Source organism: Perognathus longimembris, chromosome 3 (genome assembly GCF_023159225.1).
Source record: "Perognathus longimembris pacificus isolate PPM17 chromosome 3, ASM2315922v1, whole genome shotgun sequence".
NCBI classification, from domain to species: Eukaryota; Metazoa; Chordata; class Mammalia; order Rodentia; family Heteromyidae; genus Perognathus; species Perognathus longimembris.
Window position 1 is genome coordinate 92,081,214 of NC_063163.1, and position 22,016 is coordinate 92,103,229.

The 22,016-nt window shown below is 51.0% G+C and overlaps 1 protein-coding gene across 4 annotated transcripts; it reads right to left on the minus strand.

Annotated features, from left to right (window-relative positions):
* Positions 1–1,142: 1,142 nt before the first annotated feature.
* Gal3st1 (galactose-3-O-sulfotransferase 1) lies at positions 1,143–21,783 on the minus strand. 4 transcript variants are annotated; one of them, XM_048343295.1, is made up of 3 exons: positions 21,626–21,783; positions 4,566–4,705; positions 1,143–2,551 (listed from the first exon to the last, which is right to left on the minus strand). In XM_048343295.1, the coding sequence occupies exons 2-3, from the start codon at positions 4,694–4,696 to the stop codon at positions 1,408–1,410; spliced, it is 1,275 nt and encodes a 424-aa protein (XP_048199252.1). In that variant the 5' UTR covers positions 4,697–4,705; positions 21,626–21,783; the 3' UTR covers positions 1,143–1,407. The 4 variants fall into 4 exon arrangements, with proteins under 4 accessions (XP_048199252.1, XP_048199254.1, XP_048199250.1 ...); XM_048343297.1 differs by lacking the exon at positions 21,626–21,783 and adding an exon at positions 21,485–21,609; XM_048343293.1 differs by lacking the exon at positions 21,626–21,783 and adding an exon at positions 11,102–11,281.
* Between the last annotated feature and the right edge of the window lie 233 nt (positions 21,784–22,016).

Sequence of the window (22,016 nt, forward strand, 5' to 3'; positions counted from 1 at the left end):
GTGCAGTAGCTTATACCTATAATCCAAGCTACCAGGAAGTGAAGATCGGGAGGATCATAGTTTGAGGCCACCCCTGGGAAAAGATCTCAAGACCCCTTTCTCAACCAATAAGGAACATAAAAGCTGGGCATGGTGGTGCAAGGGTGATCCCAGCTATAAACTATAGTTAGAAGAACCAGCCAGCTCACACCTGTAATCCTAGCTACTCAGGAGGCTGAGATCTGAGGATGGCAGTTCAAAGCCAACTCAGGCGGGAAAGTCCCTGAGATTCTTATCTCCAATGAATCACCAGAAAACTGGAAGTAGAGCTGTGGCTCAATTGGTAAAGCACCAGCCTTGAGTGAAAAAGTTAAGGGACAGTGCCCAGGCCCTGAGTTCAAAGGTCTCTGATCGAAAAAACAAACCAACCAACCTAATAGGGCATTCATTGTGTCTGACTCAAAGGCCCAAGGTGAGGATTAAGTGTTCACAGGGGACTTAGTCTCCTGCCAGGTGGGGAAATCAGTGGGCAGCAGATGTCATATGGACATGCAGCCACACAAACACCCACGTGAGAACTGCCTGTAATCTCTCTGATTGATGCTTTGGAGTCAGGACAGCAATTAGGCCCGATTCCAAGAATTACTGTGAGGCTTAAGGAGGTAGCCACCATAGAAGGCACAAATTGCTGCCAAGTCTCCTGAAAACACCCCAGTCCCTCTCCTCCCTCTCTGTCATTTGTCTCCAACTGTGTTCTGATCACCTCCACCTCTGCCCAGCTAGCACCTGCTCAGGACCCACCACTTAACTGCCTTGCGGCGTGATCCTGGCAGGGAGAACTACTCTCTCCAAGCTTCTTTCTCGCCTCAGTTCCCAGGTGGCTGAGCTTGGGTGAAGGCCAGCTGAGCTGATGCCCATAGACCATGTAGCCTGGTCCCTGGCAGGGCACCCTGGGCAGTGGCATGAATGACATGTGCGCACGCCCCTCCTCCCACCACAGGTGATTTTCCAGGTCTTAGAATGTTATCCTGAACCAACACCAGTTGCCCCAACAGTCCCCTAACAAGGGGGTGGGGTGGGGGGGCACAGGTACTCTCTGAGGGGCTCAGGTGTCTCCCCACCTCCCTCAGGGTCCCTGCAGTCACCACACTGACACTAAGGAAAAAAAAAACACAGCATGAAATTCCTTTACTTGGAGGCCTCCCCCTTCGGAGGGGGAGCAGGGGCTTTTTAAACCATGGTGTCATTAGTCAGATAGTGATGCCAGCCCTGCCTGTGGACCCCAGACCCCACCAACACCCTGGGGTCCATCCAGGGTGGCACCAGGAGGGCCGGGATGGGGAGGGGGTGGCGGGTGGGGGAGGAGTGTGACCTGAGGGAAGGAACTGGAGGTGGGAGTGGGAGCGGGGAGAAGGACGTGGGGAGGCGTCACCAATGCATGAAGTCCCGGAACAGCTTCCACAAGTTGGTGATCCAGAGATCGGCTCCCAGCTCCTGCAGGTACTGGAGCTCAGGGGTGAGCATGCGGCGGCAGAGCTGCCGGTGCTGCCGGCCGATGGTCTTCTTGAGGTTGTAGCCCAGGATGGACTTGGCGCCCAGGGGCTGCCAGGGTTGCATGGCGGCGTCCTGGATGGCGGTGGCCTCGACGGGGCGGCCCCCGTCGATGCAGATCTGGCGCAGGCGCTCGTTGGCGCGGCGCAGGGCGGCCACCTCGCGGGCCATGCGCTGGCGCCCGAAGCCGTCCACCCGGCGCCAGAAGCTGTGGTTGAAGTGGCGGTAGAGGAGCGCGTCGAGGCCGTTCCAGGCCGTGGCGCGCTGGTAGAGGGGGCCCGAGAGCCGGGGCACGGCCGATCGGCGGCGGGCGTTGAGCTTGAAGTAGAGCACGTCCTCCAGGCGCCAGCACAGCAGGTCCTTGAGCAGCACCAGCGACTCGTCGAAGTACTCCTGCAGCAGCACCAGGTGGAAGCGGCGCTCCAGCTGCGCCAGCAGCTCCGGCACGCGCGCGCTGCCCGCCTCCAGCCCGCTGTCCAGGCCCAGGTCGAAGGCCAGCAGGTTGCGCAGGTAGTGCGCGTTGATGGCGGCGGGGTCGTAGTAGCGATCGGGGTCCCGCAGGAAGGAGGTCAGCTTGTCAGGGCCCGGCACCGTCCAGGTGAGCGGCACCACCGCCCCAAAGTAGTGGAAGGAGGACTCGAAGAGGCTCGCGGGGTCGCGCAGCACCGTGATGAAGGTGGCGTCGGGCGGCACCAGCGCGCGCACCTCGTCGTACTGAAAGCGCATGTGGTTGGCGATGATGTTGAAGCAGGCCCCTGGCTCGTAGCCCCGCACCAGGCCCCGCGCGAACCAGCCCGGGTAGTCGAAGTCGTTGCGCCCCTTGGGGAAGGCGAAGCGCAGCCCGTGCTTCTCCCCGAAGCGGAAGAGGATGTTGAGCAGCGTGCTGCTGCCGGTCTTGTGCGTCTTCAGGAACACGATGTTGTGCTGGGGCGCGCACCCCGCCGCCCCCGACGCGTTGCCGGCCTTCGCCTGCGGGTCGGCCGGAGCTGGGGAGCAGGAGACCGCGGTGGTGTCCGGGGTCCTGTGGGGAGGGCAGAGAAAGTGGGGAGGGGGGGTCGGCCCGGGCCAGCTGCGCTGGGGCCCTGGAGGACCCAGCCCTCCCCTCTGTGTGTGCGTGCGTGTGAGACAGAGAGAGAGAGAGAGAGAGAGAGAGAGAGAGAGAGAGAGAGAGAGAGAGAGAGAGAGAGAGAGAGAGGAGAGGAGAGGGAGAGAGAGGGAGAGAGGAGAGAGAGAGACAGACACAGAGAGAGACACGAGAGACAGTCCTTGGGCTTGAACTCAGGGCCTGAGCCATGTCCACAAGCTTTTTTTTTTCTTTTTTCTTTTTTTTGCTCAAGGCTATCGCTCTACCACTTGAGCCACAGCTCCACTTCCAGCTTTTCTGGTGTTTACTTGGAGATAAGAGTCTCACAGTGGGGCTGGGAATATGGCCTAGCGGCAAGAGTGCTTGCCTCGTATACATGAAGTCCTGGGTTCGATTCCTCAGCACCACATATATAGAAAGGACCAGAAGTGGCGCTGTGGCTCAAGTGGCAGAGTGCTAGCCTTGAGCAAAAAGAAGCCAGGGACAGTGCTCTGGACCTGAGTCCAAGGCACCAAAATAAATAAATAAATAAATAAATAAAAGAGTCTCACAGAGTTTCCTGGCTTCCAATGGTGATCCTCAGATCTCAGCCTCATGAGTACCTAGGATTCTAGGCACCCAGCCAGGTGGGATTTTGCCGACGCCCAGGCAAGGCTGGCTGTGCTAGGGACAGGAGGACCCCCACACACACACCCACACACACACTCTGGGTTCTGCATCTTCAGGTGGGATTTGTTTGCTGACAGGCATGGCAGGGAAGAGGGCATAGCGGGCCCCAGCTCTATCTCAGGCCTGAGCCGGAGATTTGGCCTCTCTGGCCTCAGTGTCTGGGTGTGTGAAACAGGGAGATGCAGGTCTTGGGTTGGGTTTGAGCTGAGATGAGTAAGGTGGGCTTCTATTGAATTCTCCATGTCCACAGGCACATTTACTCTCAGGTAGTATTCACTTGAGGTGGGTGAGACGTTAGGCATGGTGTGGCAGCTCTGTAATGCTAGCTCCTGGAAGAGGGAAGGGAGGAGGAGCCACCTAAGGCCACTTGGGCAAATATGCAAAAGCCTTTGTAAAAATAAACAAAAGCCAAAAGTGCTAACTCAAGTGAGCTGTTGAAAATTCCAGTACTACCAACATTTAATTAAAAAGTAATAAAGAGAGATGTAGGCATTACCTGAGTTGTGAAATGTGCACACCTTAATAATAACAATAAAATTATATTAAAAATAAATGAACGCCAGGAGCCAGTGGCTCATGCCTGTAATCCTAGCTTCTCAGGAGGCTAAGATCTGAGGATCGAGGTTCAAAGCCAGCCGGAGCAGAAAAGTCTCTGTGAGACTTTTATCTCCAATTGACCACTCAAAAACTGGAAGTGGAACTGTGGCTCAAGTCATACAGCGCTAACCTTGAGCACAGAGAAGCTCAGGGACAGCACCTAGGCCCTGAGTTTGAGCCCCACAATCAACAAGAACAAACAAACAAAAAAAAAATGAAGTTAGTAACACGTTCAAGGTGTCATTTTCTAGGTAAGCCTCAAATGGTCAGTCAATTTCCTCTAATAGGAAACTAAGTTTCTCTACCATCTAAGGGCACAGGGGTGCACTGGGGTGCCCTGCTCTTGACTGGGCTGGCTTCAAATCGCCATCCTCAGTGGTGAGAATCGATCTCGGGTCACACATGTCCCAACTTGGATTCAAGCTTGGTGCCAGCCGAGTGCTTGGCCTGCGTGCAGTCTCAGATGATCATATTCTGAGTCGGGGACACAGACAGCGTGGTGTGCATCTATGCCCACTTCACAGGGGAGCAGGCTGAGGCCCAGGTTACAGTGCGACCTGCCATGGGGAGGGAAGTGTTTGCTGGCCCACCATGGTGCAGAGTGGCTGCCTAGGAGGTAGTTTCCATCATCATGGCACATCCCCTCCTCCCTCCATCCCTCCGCCCCTGGAGAGTCCCCACTCACGTGGAGACCTGGCTAGCATGCAGCTGGGGTACCATGTAGGAGTAGAGCAGCAGAAGGAAGCTGGTGAACAGGGCTCCCAGCACCAGCCCCTTAGCCATGGACTCCCAGCGTTGCTTCTTTGGCTGCGGCATCTCAGACGCCTGTAGGGGGCAGCACAGAGCACAGGGTGAGTTGGAGTGGATCCAGAGGCTCCTGTGGGCTGCACCTGCCCAGCTTCAGGGACCAGCGAGGCCTGTCTGGAGGATAGATGGACAAACACGGGGAGAGACGCAAGGACAGAGATGCAGAAGAGACTGTGGACCCAACTTAGAAGTGGGGAAATGAGACAGGGGAAGGTTCCGGGGTGGCTCTGAGAAAGTTTAGGTGGTTGGTGTGGACACCATGTCTGGTTTTTATTTTGTTTTGCAGTACTGGAGCTTAATCTCAAGGCCATGTGCTTAATACCTTTTGAACAACACCTGACTCCATTGCCCCCCCACCTTTGCGTGTATGTGTGTGTGTGTGTGTGTGTGTATGTGTGTGTGTGTGTGTATGTGTGTTGGTCCTGGGGCTTGAACTCAGGGCCTGGGTACTGTTCCTGAATTTCTTTTGCTCAAGTCTATCACTCTACCACTTGAGCCACAGCACCACTTCTAGCTTTTTCTGAGTAGTTTATTGAAGTCACACAGACTTTTCTGATTGGGTGGCTTCAAACTGTGATTCTTAGATCTCAGCTTCCTGAGATTAACTACAGGCATGGGCCACCAGCATCTGGCACCACTGCATTTCCGCCCCCCTTCTCTCTCTCTCTAATACCAGGCTTGAATTCAGAGCCTCACACTCTCACTCAGTTCCTTGCCCCCTCAAAGCTCTGCTCAGGGTTACCACTTGAACTACAGCTCCACTTCCTGCTTTTTGCTGGTTAACTGGAGATAAGAGTCTCATGGACTTTCCTGCCCAGACTGGCTTTGAACCCTACTCCTTAGATCTCAGCCTCCAAAGTATGTAGGATTATAGGTGTGAGCTACCAGAGCCCAGCTAACAAAAATATTTTTAAGAATATCTCAGTGACTATTAGCAAGGTGCCATTATATAAGTGAAGACCCATTCCTAGAATTATTTGTATATGTTAAACAAAAAAGAATCTGAGCTTGGTATTCCATGCTTATAGTCCTGTTTCTTAGAAAGGAGAGATCAGGAGGATCAAGATGTGAGACTAGATTAAGTAAAAAGTTCAGGAGAAGCCAGATGTAATCCTAGCTACTCAGGAGGCTGTGATTTGAAGATCACAGTTTGAACCTAGCCTGGGCAAGAAAGTTAGTGATACTCTTATCTCCAATTAACCACAAGAAAATTAGAAGGAGTGCTGTCAGCACCCAGGCCCTGAGTTCAAGCCCCATGACCAACCAAAAAAATAAAGTTCATGAGACCTCATCTCAAGTAATAAAAAGATGGCTGTGAGTTGGGCACCAGTATCTCACACCTTTAATCCAACCTACCCAGGAGGCTGAGATATCAGAAATGTGGTTCAAAGCCAGGTTGGATAGACAAAAATTCATGACTTTTATCTCAGTTAACCAGGAAAACGCTGAAATGAAGTGGGGGGGGCGGTGGCTGGGAAGGTGGCTTAGTGGTAGAGTGCTTGCCTAGCATGCATGAAGTCCTGGGTTCGATTACTCAGCACCATATAAATAAAAAGCTAGAAGTAGGGCTGGGGATATGGCCTAGTGGCAAGAGTGCTCGCCTCGTATACCTGAGGCCCTGGGTTCGATTCCCCAGCACCACATATACAGAAAATGGCCAAAAGTGGCACTGTGGCTCAAGTGGCAGAGTGCTAGCCTTGGGCAAGAAGAAGCCAGGCCCTGAGGCCAAGCCCCAGGAATGGCCAAAAAAAAAAAAGCTAGAAGTAGTGCTGGCTCATGCGGTAGAGCACTAGCCTTGAGCAAAAAAGAGCTCAGGGACAGTGCCCAGGCCCTGGCCCAGGCCCCAGGACTGGCAGAAAAAGCTGAAACTGGATGTGTGGTTCATTAGGAAAAGCTCCAGCCATGAGTGAAAATGATGAATATGAAAACAAGGCCCTGGCTGGGAATATGGCCTAGTGGCAAGAGTGCTTGCCTCGTATACATGAAGCCTTGGGTTTGATTCCTCAGCACCACATATATAGAAAAGGCCACAAGTGGTGCTGTGGCTCAGGTAGCAGAGAAGCCAGGGACATTGCTCAGGCCCTGAGTTCAAGCCCCAGGACTGGCAAAAAACCAAACCAAACCAAAACGAAAACAAGGCCCTGAGATCAAGCCCCAGTACTGGAACAATAACAACCACAACAAAAAGCAGCCCGAGGCTGTTATCCTAGCTGTGTAAGATTTGGAAATAATCGTGTATAACATAATTGCCAGGCTGGCTATGGCATAAATTTGAAATTCTATTTGAAAAATAAGTAAAAGGTCTGGGCATGTGGCTCAAGTGGTAGGTCCTGAGTTCAAACCTCAGTGCAACCAAAGCAAAACTCATAACACACTAAGATATACTGGCTTGCCTAACATGTTCAAAGACTTCTGTCTCTAAAAAGAAAGACAGGCAGAGAAAGAGAGAGAGACAGACAGACAGACAGACACAGAGAAAAAGACAGACAAGCAGACAGAAACAGAGAAAGTTCTACAATGATAGGCACCACTCCCTCATTCATGTGTACATGTAGGTAAAGACACACAAAGGCTGAGAAAAAAAAAAAAAAAAGCAGGGGAGGGCAGTTCAGGTTGAGTATCCTTTACCCAAAATTCTAAAAGCTAGAAATGTTTTGGACTTTAGATTTTGGAATATTTGCATACACACAATGCAATATATTGGGGGGGGGGTAGCCTGAAAATGTTGTTTCTTGGAGACATAATACACACAACCAGAAGGTAATTCCCTATAGTATCTGCAGTTACCTGTGTTTTACTCATGACCTGTCATGTGAGTTGGGTGTGGAATTTTCCACTTGTAGTCTGATGGTGACCTTGAGAGAGTTTCAGATTTTGGAACATTTTGGATTTTAGGTTTTTTGTTTTTTTGCTTTTTGATTAGGAAAATTCAGTCTTTCACTAGTACCACCCTCTGCCTAGCTAGGAGAAAAGTACATATGAGAGCCATTTCCCATTTTTATTATTTTTTATTTAGTTGTTTATTTTTCAGTGGTAAGACTAGAATCCAGGGCCTCTAGGATGCTAGGAAAGCACTCTACCACTGAGCCACCCCCCAGCCCCAGTTTTCTAAATTATACATTTTTTTATAATGATTGCTTTGTTTATTTTATTTTATTTTATTTTTATGCAAACCCTGGGGCATGGACTCAGGGCCTGGGTGCTGTCCCTGAGTGAAAGCTATTCCTATAGCATTTGAGCCCTTGCTCCATTTGTGACATTTTTGTGGTTAATTGGAGGTACGAGTCTATTGGTCCTAGCTACTGAGGCTGAGATCTGAGGATCGCATTTCAAACTTTCATCCCCTATTTATCACAGAAAAGAAAAAGCTCTCAGGGACAGTGCCCAGACCCATAGTTCAAGCCCCCGGACCAGCAAAAAAAAAAAAAAAAAAAAAAAAAAAAAGCCTCTTGGACTTTCCTGCCTGGGCTGGCTTCAAACTGTCTCAGCTTTCTGGGCATCTAGGATTACAGGTGTGAGTTCCTGGCACCAGGCTGGTTGCATTTTTTTTTTAAGCACATACTATTTTTTAATTATATAAAAAAGGAAAAATAAGCTAGATGCTGGTGGTTCACACCCGTAATCCTAGCTACTAAAGAGGCTGAGATCTGAGGATCGTAGTTTGAAGCCAGCCTGGGCAGGAAACTATGTGAGACTTTTATCTCCAATAAACGACTCCAAAAATCCTGAAGTGGGCACTGTGGATCAAGTGGTAGAGTGCTCACCTTGAGCAAAAAGAAGCTCAGGGACAGCACCTAGGCCCAGAGTTCAAGCCCCATGACTGGCCAAAACAAAAACAACCAACCCCCCCCCCCCACACACACACACATCAGCAACACAGAATTTAGTAGGTGTGTGTGGGGTGTGTGTGCGTGCGTGCATGCACATGCTTATTTTCCTTTTTCAGCACTGGGGACTGAACCCAGGGTCTCCCACATGCTAGGTAAACCCGGTAGCCCTGAGCTACAATCCCAGACGCCATTTCAAAAATTGCACCGTGGCTGGGAAGGTGGCTTAGCGGTAGACTGCTTGCCTAGCATGCATGAAGCCCTGGGCTCGATTCCTCAGTATCACATAAACAGAAAAAGGCATTGGTGGTGCTGTGGCTCAAGTGGTAGAGTGCTAGCCTTGAGCAAAAGAAGCTCAGGGACAGTGCTCAGGCCCTGAGTTCAAGCACCAGAATTGGCAAAACAAAAACAAACAAAACACCTTGCACGGTGGGGTAAACCAGTAGGGAGGAATCCTAGTTCTTAGACTGTAGACAAGCTGGGACCCCCTGTGTCCCCCTTGTAAAATGGAGAGGCCCCCAGCCCGTCGGAGCCTCTGGACATGGGTCAGAGGAAGTCACTAACTCGTGGCTGAGTCCCTGCCAGGGCCCTGGGGTCTGCTGCTGGCCCTGTCCCCAGACCCCAGCCCCTGTCGGCCAGCCTCCTGGGCCCCAGAGACCCCGCAGGAAGCAGAGCTGCGGTCCAGGAGGCTGAGGAGAGCCCTGGGCCTCAGTTCCTCTGAGTGTAAAATGGGGGAGGGATTAGGATTCCTGCGGCTGACCCTCTCCCAAGCTCAAAGGGCCCACTCTGCTTTCAGCAGTTCCCCTCACTCACCAAGGTACTTCCCAGAACTCTGGAAGACTGCAGTGGTGGAAATCAGGGCAGGAGGAGAAGTAGCAGGGGGCAGACCCGCATCCTGGTCAGCCAATCAGAGGCCAGGTGGCCCCGCCCACTTCAGGCCCCGCCCCCAGCCTCCTTCCCACGCCCCCTCAACCCCCCCCCCCCCCACCCACTTGGGCCTCCCCAAACCTCAGCCAGTCTGAGACCCTGCGATTACCCTTTTCTTTCTTTTCTTTTCTTTAATTTTCTTTTCTTTTCTTTCTTTCTTTCTTCTTCTCCTCCTTCTCTTTTTTCTTCTTTCTCTTCGTCCTCTTCTTCCTCTTATTCCTTCTTCCTTCTTCCTCTTCTTCTTTCTTCTTCTGTGCCAGTGCTAGGGTTTGATTCAGAGGCCTTGCACTTTTGCTCATCTTGCTTGCCCACAGCTGGTGCTCTACCACTTGAGTCAGACTTCTAGTCCAGCATCTTGCTGGTGGTTAGCTGGAGATAAGAGTCATCTAACACACTTTTCCTGGGCTCATTTTGGACCTCAGTCTTCCAGATCTCAGCTTCTTGAGTAGCTAAGGATGAAAGGTGTGAGCCACCAGCCCCCAGCCAGAGACAGAACTTTGAATACAGTCCCAGGTTTAAACCTTAACTCTAAAGGTATTGATTGTGCATACCCATAATCCCAGCACTTAGAAGTCTGAGGCAGGAGGTGGATGGGATACAGGGTGAGATTTAGTCTCAAAAACACACAAGCCAACAAATAAACGAAACCAGGCACTGATGGCTCACAACTATAGTTAATCCTAGTTAAGGTCTAGACAACTGTAATTAATCCTAGGGGTCTGAGATTTGATAACAGCAGTTCAAAGCCAGCCCAGGCAGAAAAATAAATCCCCCAGATTCTTAACTCCAATTAACCAGCAAAAAGCTGGAAGTGGGGTTGAGTGTCATTCAAATGGTAGAGTGCCAACCTTGAATGGAAAAAGCCAAGCAACAGTGCTAGACCCAGAGTTCAAGCCCCAGTCAGTCCAGGCACACGATACATGCATGTATACATCCATACTGAGTAAGTCAATTCCAGCTTTTTTTTTTTAAACCCTGCTGTGTGTCCTAGGCAAGGCTATGCCCCTCTCTGAGCCTCCATTGCTCCTCCAAAATAACACTGACTTTCCCCTCCTCACAGGGACATGCCTGGCACAAGGCTGGCACACAGCAGACACCTGCCCAACATGGCCTGCCACCCACATCACCACTGGTACCACTTGCTACCATTATTACTGCCTTAGCAGCACCCGGCCTCAGCCCCATCGCAAGCTGAAAGTCCAGGAATGAATGACCTTGGTGCAAACCAAACCTCGTGGGATCCAGACTGGTAGCCAGGGAGGCTAAGCCTCAGAGAGGGCAGGGAGGGGCACGTTCAAAGCCACCCAGCACAGCCGCTGTAGAGACAGGACTAGAACCCCAGCCTGCCTCCTGCCTCCCCTGCACTCAGGACAGACTGTTCCCTAGCCAGCACCCCCTTCCCCTCCACCCTCCCCGGGCACACAGCCCTCCTTTGGTGCAGCAGGTCGGGGTTGGCTTTATACTTAGACAGTGGAGATCTTCCGAGACTGAGGGGGAAGTGGGGTTCACCATCACGCCATCCCCAGCATCCCGCACACAGGACACTCAGTCCAGGAGGGTAGTAGCCCCTAGGGCTCACAGCGTCCCCATCACACAGCCCTCAACACACACACACACACACACACACACACACACACACGGACACAGGGGACTCACTCACCTTGGGCAGCGACTGCCACTCCTTGCCTTTCCCAGCCTGAACCATGTCTGTCCTATTGCCAAGCTGCTGTGCTGTCACCTGCAGGCAGGACTGCTCCAATGACCCTGCGTGCAGGCTGGCTGTGCCCCTCCCACAGCAGCTGTGAAGATGGATGCCATCTTCCCCGGTCACACCCCAGCACCCAGCAAGGGAGTGATTGGGCCTCTGACCTTCTCTTATGGGTCAACAGCCTTAGACAGATCCCACCCCCACCTCCTCCATCTCCCTCTCCTCCCTCTCTCCCTCCTCTTTCTCCCCCCCCTCACACACACACACACACACTGGTCTGGTTTCATACCCATCACTCTCTGGCAATCTGAGAGCTCCTTGAAATAGCATCCCTTATAATCTGGCTTGTGCAATCTTTAAGAAGTGTATATTAAATAAATAATTATACTGTAATTTAGAGGGAGTGAAGATGTTCTTTTATCGCTCCTTTTTAAATTATATATACTTAAAAAAACTTTAAGTAGCTGTACAAAGGCGTTACCACGCCACAAATCCGTTTATAAGTATGAGGCCTCTTGATGGATGTCGCCTTCCACAAACACTCTCCCTCTGTCTTTAAGACAGCAATTCCAAACTAAGCTCCCTCCCACCCCACCCCCACTCCACCCACACCCCCCCCCCCCAATGGCCAGGCAGCTCTTTTATGCAAAAGAATCAGCAAAGTTCTAGGTCTCCTTGAGCCAAGGACACAACTGCAGAGTCCTGCAGAGCTCCTGGGACAGCCTCCCCAATCTCCCTTCAGTGCCCAGCCATCCCCCCTCCCCCTGTGCACCGAACCCTCCCCAACACCCCCCCCCCCCAGCATAACTCCTCAGGAGAAGAGACAGGCACAGAAAAATAAAAGCCATACCATAAGCAAAGAACAGACCAAGCCAGACCCAATGCAGGGCTGCCCAACTTTGGGATTGAAGACATGCAATCAGGACCCCAGGTGTGGCCCACATTTGCAGGGAGAGCAGGGACAGGCGAGCCAGGCAGAGGCCTGGGAGGCTTTCCAGGAGCACAGGCAAAGGAGAGGTGCAGAAACCATACCAGGAAGCTCCTGGGGGAGCCATGGGGATACACAGACACCCCGGGCCACATTGGCAAGTCTGGGAGTCTCTGTCCTCAACTTCAGCTCTTGCCACTGCAAGCTCAGATTTAGGTTTGTTTTCTCTTGGCTTTGTCTGCGGATGAAGGACGCCTTGTGTCCAGAAATGTCTGCTTCAGCCAGAGCACCGGTGACTCCTGCCTGTAATCCTAGTTGCTCAGGACACAGATCTGAAGACCACAGTTTGAAGGCAGTTTGGGCAGGAAAGTCCATGGCATGCTCATCGCCATGTGTGGTTCAAGTGGCAGAATGTCAGCTTTGAGAGGAAAAAGCCAAAGGACAGCACCCAGGCCCTGAGTTCAAGCCTCAGGATCAGCACCAACAGGTAAGTCTCCTCCATTCTTCCTTCAGCATCGATGCTCAGGGCTTCCTAATAGCTTGTGTGGAAGGCTCTAGAGATGCTAGGGGTCCCCCATTAATTAGAATACCCATGTTCGGTACTGATTTATTCCTATTGCCAGCTCTTCCTAGGGAACTGAAAGCACCCCCACATTAGCCCGGAGTCCCTGTGTCCCCTCATAGCCTCCCCGGGCACACATCAAATTCCACAGCAGGCCATTCTCCAAGTGTCATAATCACAACCAGGATATGTCATGGAATTTTATTTATGTTTTCAAGCACCCCTTGGGCCTGGCTGCATCCTAGGCTGAGCTAGTTTATAGACAGATCTGTGGGGGTGAGTCAGGGCAGTGTCCACACCAAACAGCACTACTCTGCTTCAAGAGGTGGACTCTGACCCATTTCAAGGCCTGTGCGTGCAGCCACAAATGTGTCCTCCTTGTCCTGGCAAGGGACCTCTTGCCATGGTCTTTTTACGGCAGAAGGGAGGGGATGGCACGCAGGCTCTACAGGGTCACGGGCAGCACGGGTGAGTAAATGAGGTCTCCTGTGTCTGACTGTCCCTCTCCCCCGCCCCCTCCCTGTGTGTGCATCTGTGTGTCTGTGTCTCTGATGGAAAAGCAGTACAGGCTCACTGAAACAAACAAACAAACAATACAAAATTCAGAAAGCAGAAATGTAGCGGGGAAGCACAACCTGTAACCCTCAACTACTAGGAAAGAGGATCATGAGTTCAAGACTAGTCAGGTCCAAGGTATGGAATTCCTGCCTAAAAAGGCCTGGGGGATTATGGGTAGGGATGGGAGGGGGAAATTGGAGGAAAGCAAAGGAAGGAGTAACATTGTCCCTGACCTTACCTGACCTATGAAATGATAAGCCCTCTGCACAACATATTAATAATAACAATAAAATAGTATATAGAATATTATGTATTACTATATAATTATATAGCACTATATACTATATATAATGTAGTATATAACATATACATAAATATGTGATTATACAAATATAAAATACATTATACATACATTATACATACATTATATATACATTATATATACATTATATATATAATATATTATATATAATATATATAAATAATTTTTAAGGGCTAGGGGAAAGGCAGGCATCTGTAGCTCCTGTCTGAAATTCTAGCTACTTAGGAGGCTGAGATCCAGAGGTTTACAGGTTCAAGGTCAGCATGGGTAGAAAAGTCTGAGAAACTCCATCTCTCAAATAACTAGCAGGCCAGGCACTGGTGGCTCACACCTGCCATCCCAGGTGCTCAGGAGGCTGAGATCTGAGGATCACAGTTAAAAGCCAGCCTGGGCAGGGAAAAGTCTATGAGATTCTTCTGTCCAATTAACCACCACGGGCTGGGAATATGGCCTAGTGGTAAAGTCCTTGCCTCATATACCTGAAGCCCTGGGTTCTATTCCCCAAGTACCACATATATAGAAAAAGCCAGAAGTAGCACTGTGGCTCAAGTGGCAGAGTGCTAGCCTTGCAAAAAGAAGCCAGGGACAGTGCTCAGACCCTGAGTTCAAGCCCCAGGACTGGCAACAAAAAAAACCAATTAACCACCAGGAAACCGGAAGTAGCACTGTGGCTGAAAGTGGTAGAGTGCTAGCCTTGATCGAAAAAGGTCAGGAACACTGCCCAGGCTTGATGTCAAATCCCAGGACCAAACAAACAAACAAAAACTATCAAAAAGCCAGACCAAAGTGGTTCAAGTGGTAGAACACCAGATGAACAACTTAAGTGAAAGACTCTAAGTTCAAACCGTAGTACTGGCAATAAATAAATTAAATCAAAAAGGGCTAGAGGGCATAAATCATGCCCGGCATGGGCAAAACTTCTGTTCAATTTCCAGGACAATAGAAGAAATATCATATAAAATATAAAGAAGGCAATGAGGGTCTGGGGCATAGCTCAAGGGGTATAGTGCCTGCCAAACGAGTTAGGCCCTAAGTTCAAACCCCAGTACTGACAAAAAAATTAATAAAAATAAAACTCTTCCCCCCCCCTTTTTTGTTCCAGTCCTGGGACTTGAACACAGAGCCTGAGCACTGTCCCTGGCTTCTTTTTGCTCAAGGCTAGCACTCTACCACTTGAGCCACAGCACCACTTCTGGCTTTTTCTGTGTATGTGGTGCTGAGGAATCGAACCCAGGGCTTCCTGTATGCTAGGCAAGCACTCTACCACTAAGCCACATTCGCAGCCCCAGTCCCTGAGCTTTTTATGCTCAAGGCTAGGTAGCCTTCTACCACTTGAGCCACAGGTCTATTTTTTAGCTTTGTGCTTGTTAGCTGGAGATGAAAGTCTGATGGACTTTCCTGCCTGAGCTGGCTTCAAATTGCAATCCTCAGATCCTAGTCCTCCTGAGTAGCTAGGATTACAGGTGTCATCACCAGCACCCTGCTTGATTGCCGTTCTCTTAGGTAACTACTGTGGGGGTTTTGCTGAACCCTCTGTATATTTATTTATTTATTTAGCCAGTCCTGGGGCTTGGGACTCAGGGCCTGAGCACTGTCCCTGGCTTCTTTTGTTCAAGGCTAGCATGCATCATATTGGCAAATTCTAAAGGGCAGCTCCCTAATATCAGGTTTAGTGGCTTACCCCTGGGGAGGCCGAAGCAGGGTGGAGAAGCTCAGGATAATAAAGGAATCAGGGATTCTTTGACCTAGCCTGTTATGTTGTGCGTGTGTGTGTGTGTGTGTGTGTGTGTGTGTGTGTCTTTCTGTCTGTCTTGTCTGTCTGTCTGGGGAGCAGGAAAAACTTGAAGGCCCAACTCTAAGGAATCGTAGGGTCAAGAGGCCCACAGAGGGTGGAGGAGCTGAGGTTACCACCTGGCTGCTGGCTGGGAAGTGAACTGTAGGAGTGAGGGAGGAGGGGAGAAGCAGGCGGTCTCTGGTGTGCCACAGCTGTCTACATATGGAGATGACCTGGACCAAGACATTAAGAAATGGGCCATAGTAATCAATGAGCCATGACTCAGTCAGCATTTGACAGGTGATTGAAAGTGGAAGAGAGGAGGGGAAGTCCCTTTTAGGGACAACTAGTTGGTTGAGGGTTGAGATCCTGAGTGAGAGAGGCTGAGACAGGCATTGGTTTAGTTTTGAGGTAGACCAAGTTGTCAAATTTCATCAGAATACATTGGGATCTGGATACGGCAGTACATGCCTATAATCCCAGCATCTAGAAGGTAGAGGTAAAAAGATCATGAGTTATAGGCAAGCCTAGGCTACACAGGGAGACCCTTTCTCAACACAAAATAAAATATAATAAGGGCTGGGGCCAGGCACTGGTGGCTCATATCTGTAAAACTAGCTACTCAGGAAGCTGAGATCTGAGAATCACAGTTCAAAGCCAGCCCAGGCAGGAAAGTCTGTAAGACACCTGTCTCCAAATAACCATCCAAAAGCCAAGAATGGAGCTGTGTCTCAAGGGGTACAGCACTAGCCTGGAGGGAAAAAGCTACTAATAATAGTAATAAGTAGTAATAATAATAAAAGCTAAAAAAAAAACAAAAATTAAACATTAAAGAAGTTGAGAGTCTAAGGGTGTGAAAAGTTCATAGAATATCTAAAGAATAGTGGGAAGCTGGTCACTGGTGGCTCACACCTGTCATCCTAACTACTTGGGAGACTGAAGTTGGAGGATCACAGTTCTAGACCAACATGGGCAAAAAGGTTTTGAGATTCCTCTATCTTAGCAGAAAGAAATGGCATGGTGGTACATTCCTATCATCCCAGGATAAATAGGACTGGTTTCTAGGCTGGGCCAGGAAAGAAGTAAGACTGAGCCCATTTCAAAAATAACCAGATTAAAAATAAATAAATAGGGGCTGGGAATGTGGCCTAGTGGCAAGAGTGCTTGCTATGTATTCATGAAGCCCTGGGTTCAATTCCTCAGCACCACATATATAGAAAAAGCCAGAAGGGGTACTGTGGCTCAAGTGGTAGAATGCTAGCCTTGAGCAAAAAGAAGACAGGGGCAGTGCTCAGGCTCTGAGTTCAAGCCCCAGGACTGGCACATAAACAAACAAATAAAATAGAAAAGGCAAGATTCCCTACTGTGCTGAAAGGGAAAAACTGAGAGAAAAAAAAAACTCTCATAGATCTGATGGTGTCTGTTCTCACGGAACAAGTCCCAAGAAGATATCCAGCTGGGCACTGCTGGCTTGCATCTGTAATCTTCACTACTTGGGAGGCTGGGATCTAGAGGCTCACAGTCTGAAGCCCTCGGAGGCAGAAAAGTTTGCAAAATTCCATCTCTAATTAATCAGCCAAAAGCAGGGCTGGAGGCTTACCTCAAATGGTAGGGTGCCAGCCGTGAGCAAGTAAGCTGAGTGAGAGGCCCTGAGTTCAAGATCCTGTACCCCACCTCCCACTCCACAAAAGATACTCACAGAAGTAGCACTGTGGCTCAAAATGGCAGAGCACTAGCTTTGAGCAAAAAAGCTTAGGGACAGTGCCCAGGCTCTGAGTTCAAGCCCCAGGACTGACAATTTTTTTTTCTTGCTGGGTGCTGGTGGAGGTCTGAAGATCATGGTTCAAAGCTAGCCAGAAAAGCCATGAGATTCTTATCTCCAGTTAACCAGCAAAAGAAAACAAAAGGGGGAAAAAGGGGGGGGGGTGGAAATACACACTTCCCTAGGGAATAGGGACATTTACTACTTATAACACATTCTGATTCTATAGAGAGAGAATATAATTAACAATATATGAGCGGGTTGCTGGTGGCTCACGCCTGTAATCCTAGCTACTCAGGAGGCTGAGATATGTGAGGATTGTAGTTTGAAGCCAGCCTATGCAGAAAAGTCTAGAAGGCTCGTATCTCCAATAAACTACTAAGAAAAGGTCAGAAGTAGTGCTGTGCTCAAGTGGTAGGAGCACTAGTCTTGAGCACAAAGAGGCTCAAGGACAGTGCCTAGGCCCTGAGTTCAAGCCCCAAAACTGGCAAAAAAAGAAAAGTATGATTATTAAATACATAATAATGTATACTTAATAATAACATGTAACCATTGCATCATTAATAATAATTACATAATTACAATTAAGAATAATGTGTAATCAACAGTTCTATATCCCTACATCTACCACAATAAATATTAGAAAAAACAGTAAGTACTATAGAAGATTCTGGGTACTTCTGGAAGAAATAAACATACAGGAGCTGGGAATATGGCTTAGTGGTAGAGTGCTTGCCTCCTATACATGAAGCCCTGAGTTCGATTTCTCAGCACCACATATATAGAAAAAGCCAGAAGTGGCGCTGTGGCTCAAGTGGCAGAGTGCTAGCCTTGAGCAAAAAGAAGCCAGGGACAGTGCTCAGGCCCTGAGTTCAAGGCCCAGGACTGGCAAAAAAAAAAAAAAAAGAAACAAATAAAGAAAGAAAAGAACAGAAATATACAGATGAAGATTTTCATTTTGAAAGGCCCAGGCTGGCTAGGGGAGGATGAACTAAGTCAGGTTACATCCTGAGCTGCCTGAGGTCAGCTGAGAGTACATTTGGGAGAGGCTGTGATTAGCAAGGTTCTGGAAGCTTTCTCCCGCTGTGCCCCTCTGGTGTGCGGGAGCGAGGATGTGGAGGGCCTTCCTGAAAGGTGGGTCACCAGCACCTCCACTTGCTGGCTTGGATGACCCTCTCCCAGCTAGCAGCTCTGGCATCTCCGGTGACTCCGCTGGCCCTTGGGCCAGAGGTGTGGATGGCCCGCGCTGCCAAGCCTGGATGCTGAGAAAGAGCCACATTAGCTCATGCATGGAAGGCGCATTTGTTTGAGTCTGGGAGGACCGCCTACCTCTGCTGCTTCAAAGGCAGCCACACACCCACCATCTCCATAACCCCGGCCAGGGACAGGAGGGAGCTGAAGTCCAGGCAAGAGGAAGCTTAGAACTCTTTCTGCTAAATGGTCGTCTACCCCCTACCCCTACCCCCACCCCATCCCCATGCCCCCATTTTGTTTTCTTTATTCAATACTGGAATCTGAACTCAGGGCTTTGCCTTTGCTAGGCAGTTTTTCAACTGTTTGGGTCATGCCTCAAGCCCTTTGTTGCTCTGGTGATTTCTTTCTTTCTTCTTCTTTTTTTTTTTTGGCCAGTCCTGGGCCTTGGACTCAGGGCATGAGCACTGTCCCTGGCTTCTTCCCGCTCAAGGCTAGCACTCTGCCACCTGAGCCACAGCACCCCTTCTGGCCGTTTTCCATATATGTGGTGCTGGGGAATAGAACCGAGAGCTTCATGTGTAGGAGGCAAGCACTCTTGCCACTAGGCCATATTCCCAGCCCTGCTCTGGTGATTTCTGAGATAAAATTTCACTTTCCACTTGACCAGTCTGGATTGTGATCCAACACCAACTTTTTCTGTTGCGGTAGGATCTCATAAGTGTGTGTGTGTGTGCGCGTGCATATGCACGCAAGCATGTGCACACACGTGAGCACACACCATTCCTGGGGCTTGGACTCAGGGCCTGGGCACTATCCCTGTGCTCAAGGCTATTGCTCTGCTACCTGAGCCACAGCTTCATCTCTGGCTTTTTGGTGGTTAACTGAAGATAAGAGTCTCACAGGCTTTCCTGCCCAGGCTAGTTTTGGAACCTTGCTCCTCAGATCTCAGTCTTCTGAGTAGCTAGGATTATAGGTAGGAACTACCAAATGCCTGGCTTCCCACTATTCATGAGACAGTCTACAAACATCTCACACCTTCAGACTCTCGATTTTTTTTTTTTTTTTTTTTTGCCAGTCCTGGGGCTTGGACTCAGAGCCTGAGCACTGTCCCTGGCTTCTTCCCGCTCAAGGCTAGCACTCTGCCACTTGAGCCACAGCGCCACTTCTGGCCATTTTCTGTATATGTGGTGCTGGGGAATCGAACCCAGGGCCTATGTGTATACGAGGCAAGCACTCTTGCCACTAGGCCATATCCCCAGCCCCTCAGACTCTCGATTTTTTTAATTAAACAAATTTTATCTCTTACTATTAGCTTTTTCCCTTAAGGCTAATGCTTTGCCAGTTGAGCCATCCCTCCACTTCTGGCCTTTTGCTGGCTAATTGACGATAACAAGTCTTTTGGATTTGTCTTACTAAGCTGGCTTTGAACCACGGTCCTTAGATCTTAACCTCTTGAGTAGCTAGGATTATAGGCATGAGCCATTGGCACCTGACCATAGTCCTTCTAGAACCATCTAGCTGTCACCTGGCAGGAAGCAAATGCCTGCAAGGTCATGCTCCCCCTCAAGGAGGACCCATAGTTCCCATGCCCCAGACCCACCACGCCCCTCACCCTCATATTCTACACCAGACAAAACAAACACATGGTCAGGACGGCCTTGCTCAAGATGCCAGGCCCCTCTGTGCCCTAGAATTGGAATGTGGGGCACTTCCTCCCACCTCTCTCCCCTGGCCATTCTAGTAGTCCCCCCAGTCTGGTGATTTAGGGACCTCTGGCTCCATCCTGCCCTGCCCTGTCTAGAGCCCAGTGCCTGTCCTTGTAAGGTGGTTCCATCCATCTTCCTCACCCAGTTAAAGTGAAGCAAGCCCTTCACCAGGCTGTGCCACACCCAGAATTCCATATATGCACCATTCTCCCAGGTTAATCATTGCCTCCTTCACCAGGAGCACACACACAGGCCTCGCAGGCCAGCAGAAAGGGCTGGAGGGGACACACTCCTCCTTTGCTTGGTGACAAGAAGACATGGATCTCAGCAAGGGATGTAGGAAAAGCAGGCATTCTTTGTCCCCACAGAGCTTCCTAACGGCAAGGGATGAAGCAGCAGCAGCCGGAGGTGGCAGCTGGGAACAGGGCTCTGTTGTCTCTGCTCCCAGGGGAAGAGCTTGCCACCCCCCAAGTGTCAGGCAGAGCTGGGAGCCAAGGGAGGCAAAGGGGAGGGGGTCTTGAGTTGGGGGTGGGGGGTTGCCCAGACATCTAAAAAAAGCTGAGACCCCAGTGGAGCAGAAAAGGCCTGGGTAGGGCTGGGTTCCTGGAGTGGAAGCTCACAGGAGGTGCCTGTGATTGGGAGTAGGCTCAGCCACTTCTGAACGATAGGATCTTAGACAAATCCACACATGTCCCTGGCCTCGGATAAAAGGGAGATTCCCTGCAGGGTAAGGTGCAGAGTCGTTTTTGAGGCTGCACTGGTCCAGGCCTACCCTCCTGGCCTTCCAGGACAGAGTGAGCCTCAGCCCCTGTAGCTCTCAGGTTGAGGAAGAGGTTGGACCATCCACCTCCAGGACCATCCACCACCCCTCCCTTGCCTCCCAAGGATTTCCATAGGGCCTATCACCATGGCAACGTGGGATCAGGTGTCAGTCTGCTGGGCTCCTTCCCCTCCCTCTGGTGTAGGTTACAGGTTACAGCAGCCAGATGTGTGTGTGTGTGTGTGTGTGTGTGTGTGTGTGTGTGTGTGTGTGTGTGTGATGACACTTGCTGCTCTGGGCAGCCAGGTAGAGGGGTCCTCAATGGGAAGGGATCACAGTCCCATTCCGTGGTGTTACCAAAAAGCTAGCATGGCACCGAACCAGTGGACCACACTTGGAACCCTGTGGCTGGGCCCTGGTTTAGGATGGGAACTGCGGTATTTTTATGGGAACTGGAATTTCAAGGAGTCTGTCCTTGGCGACCTTCCTACCCCCGGCGCCCCCCACGATGAGCGATCAGGACCTTCTCCAAGACACGGGGCTTTGTTGGGTGTCTTGGCTCCGGGTCCCCCTTTGACGGCCCTCCTGGGGGAGGTTAGGGGGCGACCTGGCCCCTCCTGCCCGGGTAGGCCCCGGGAAAGGCTTCTAAGAGGATTAATCATTAATGAACTCACAGAGCCTGCCCTGAGCCGATAGCCAAGACTTTTTGCCAGCCCCACCCGCCCCACCTTTAGGGATTGGGGAACCCAGGATCGGGGTGAGCACCCACCTGAGCCGTCAGGGCACCCGGCCCCGGGAGGAGCGAGGGGCGCTCCCATACCCTTCCTTGGACACGCTTGTGGTCCCAGTGGGCGGGGCCCTCGGGGAGGAGACTGAGGCACACAGGTGGGTGCTGGGCCCCGGGACGTACCTTGGCCCGGTCCTCCTGGGGTTCAGCGTGGCTGCCTCGGCCTGGGCCGCCCCCACCGGGGCCCAGCGCAACGCCAGGCCTGGTCCATACCCCGGCCCGGCCTCCCTCCCTCCCGCCGTGCCCGCGGCACCCCGCCGTGCCCGCTCCCCGCCAGGTGCGGCCACCGGCCCAGCCCGGCCCCCCAGGCGGTGCCCCGACCAATGGGCGCCCCGGGCCCAGCCCCCTCCCCGCCCCTCCCGGCCTCCGCTCTTGGGCCGGGGAGGCACAGAAGCCTCATTCAGAGCCTCCGGGCACTGCGGGCGCTGAGCAGCGCCCCCGCCGCCAGCCCAACAAGGCCCGTTTGTCTGGGACCCGCCAAGGGGACCATTGTCCTCCGGCAGGTCCTCCTTGG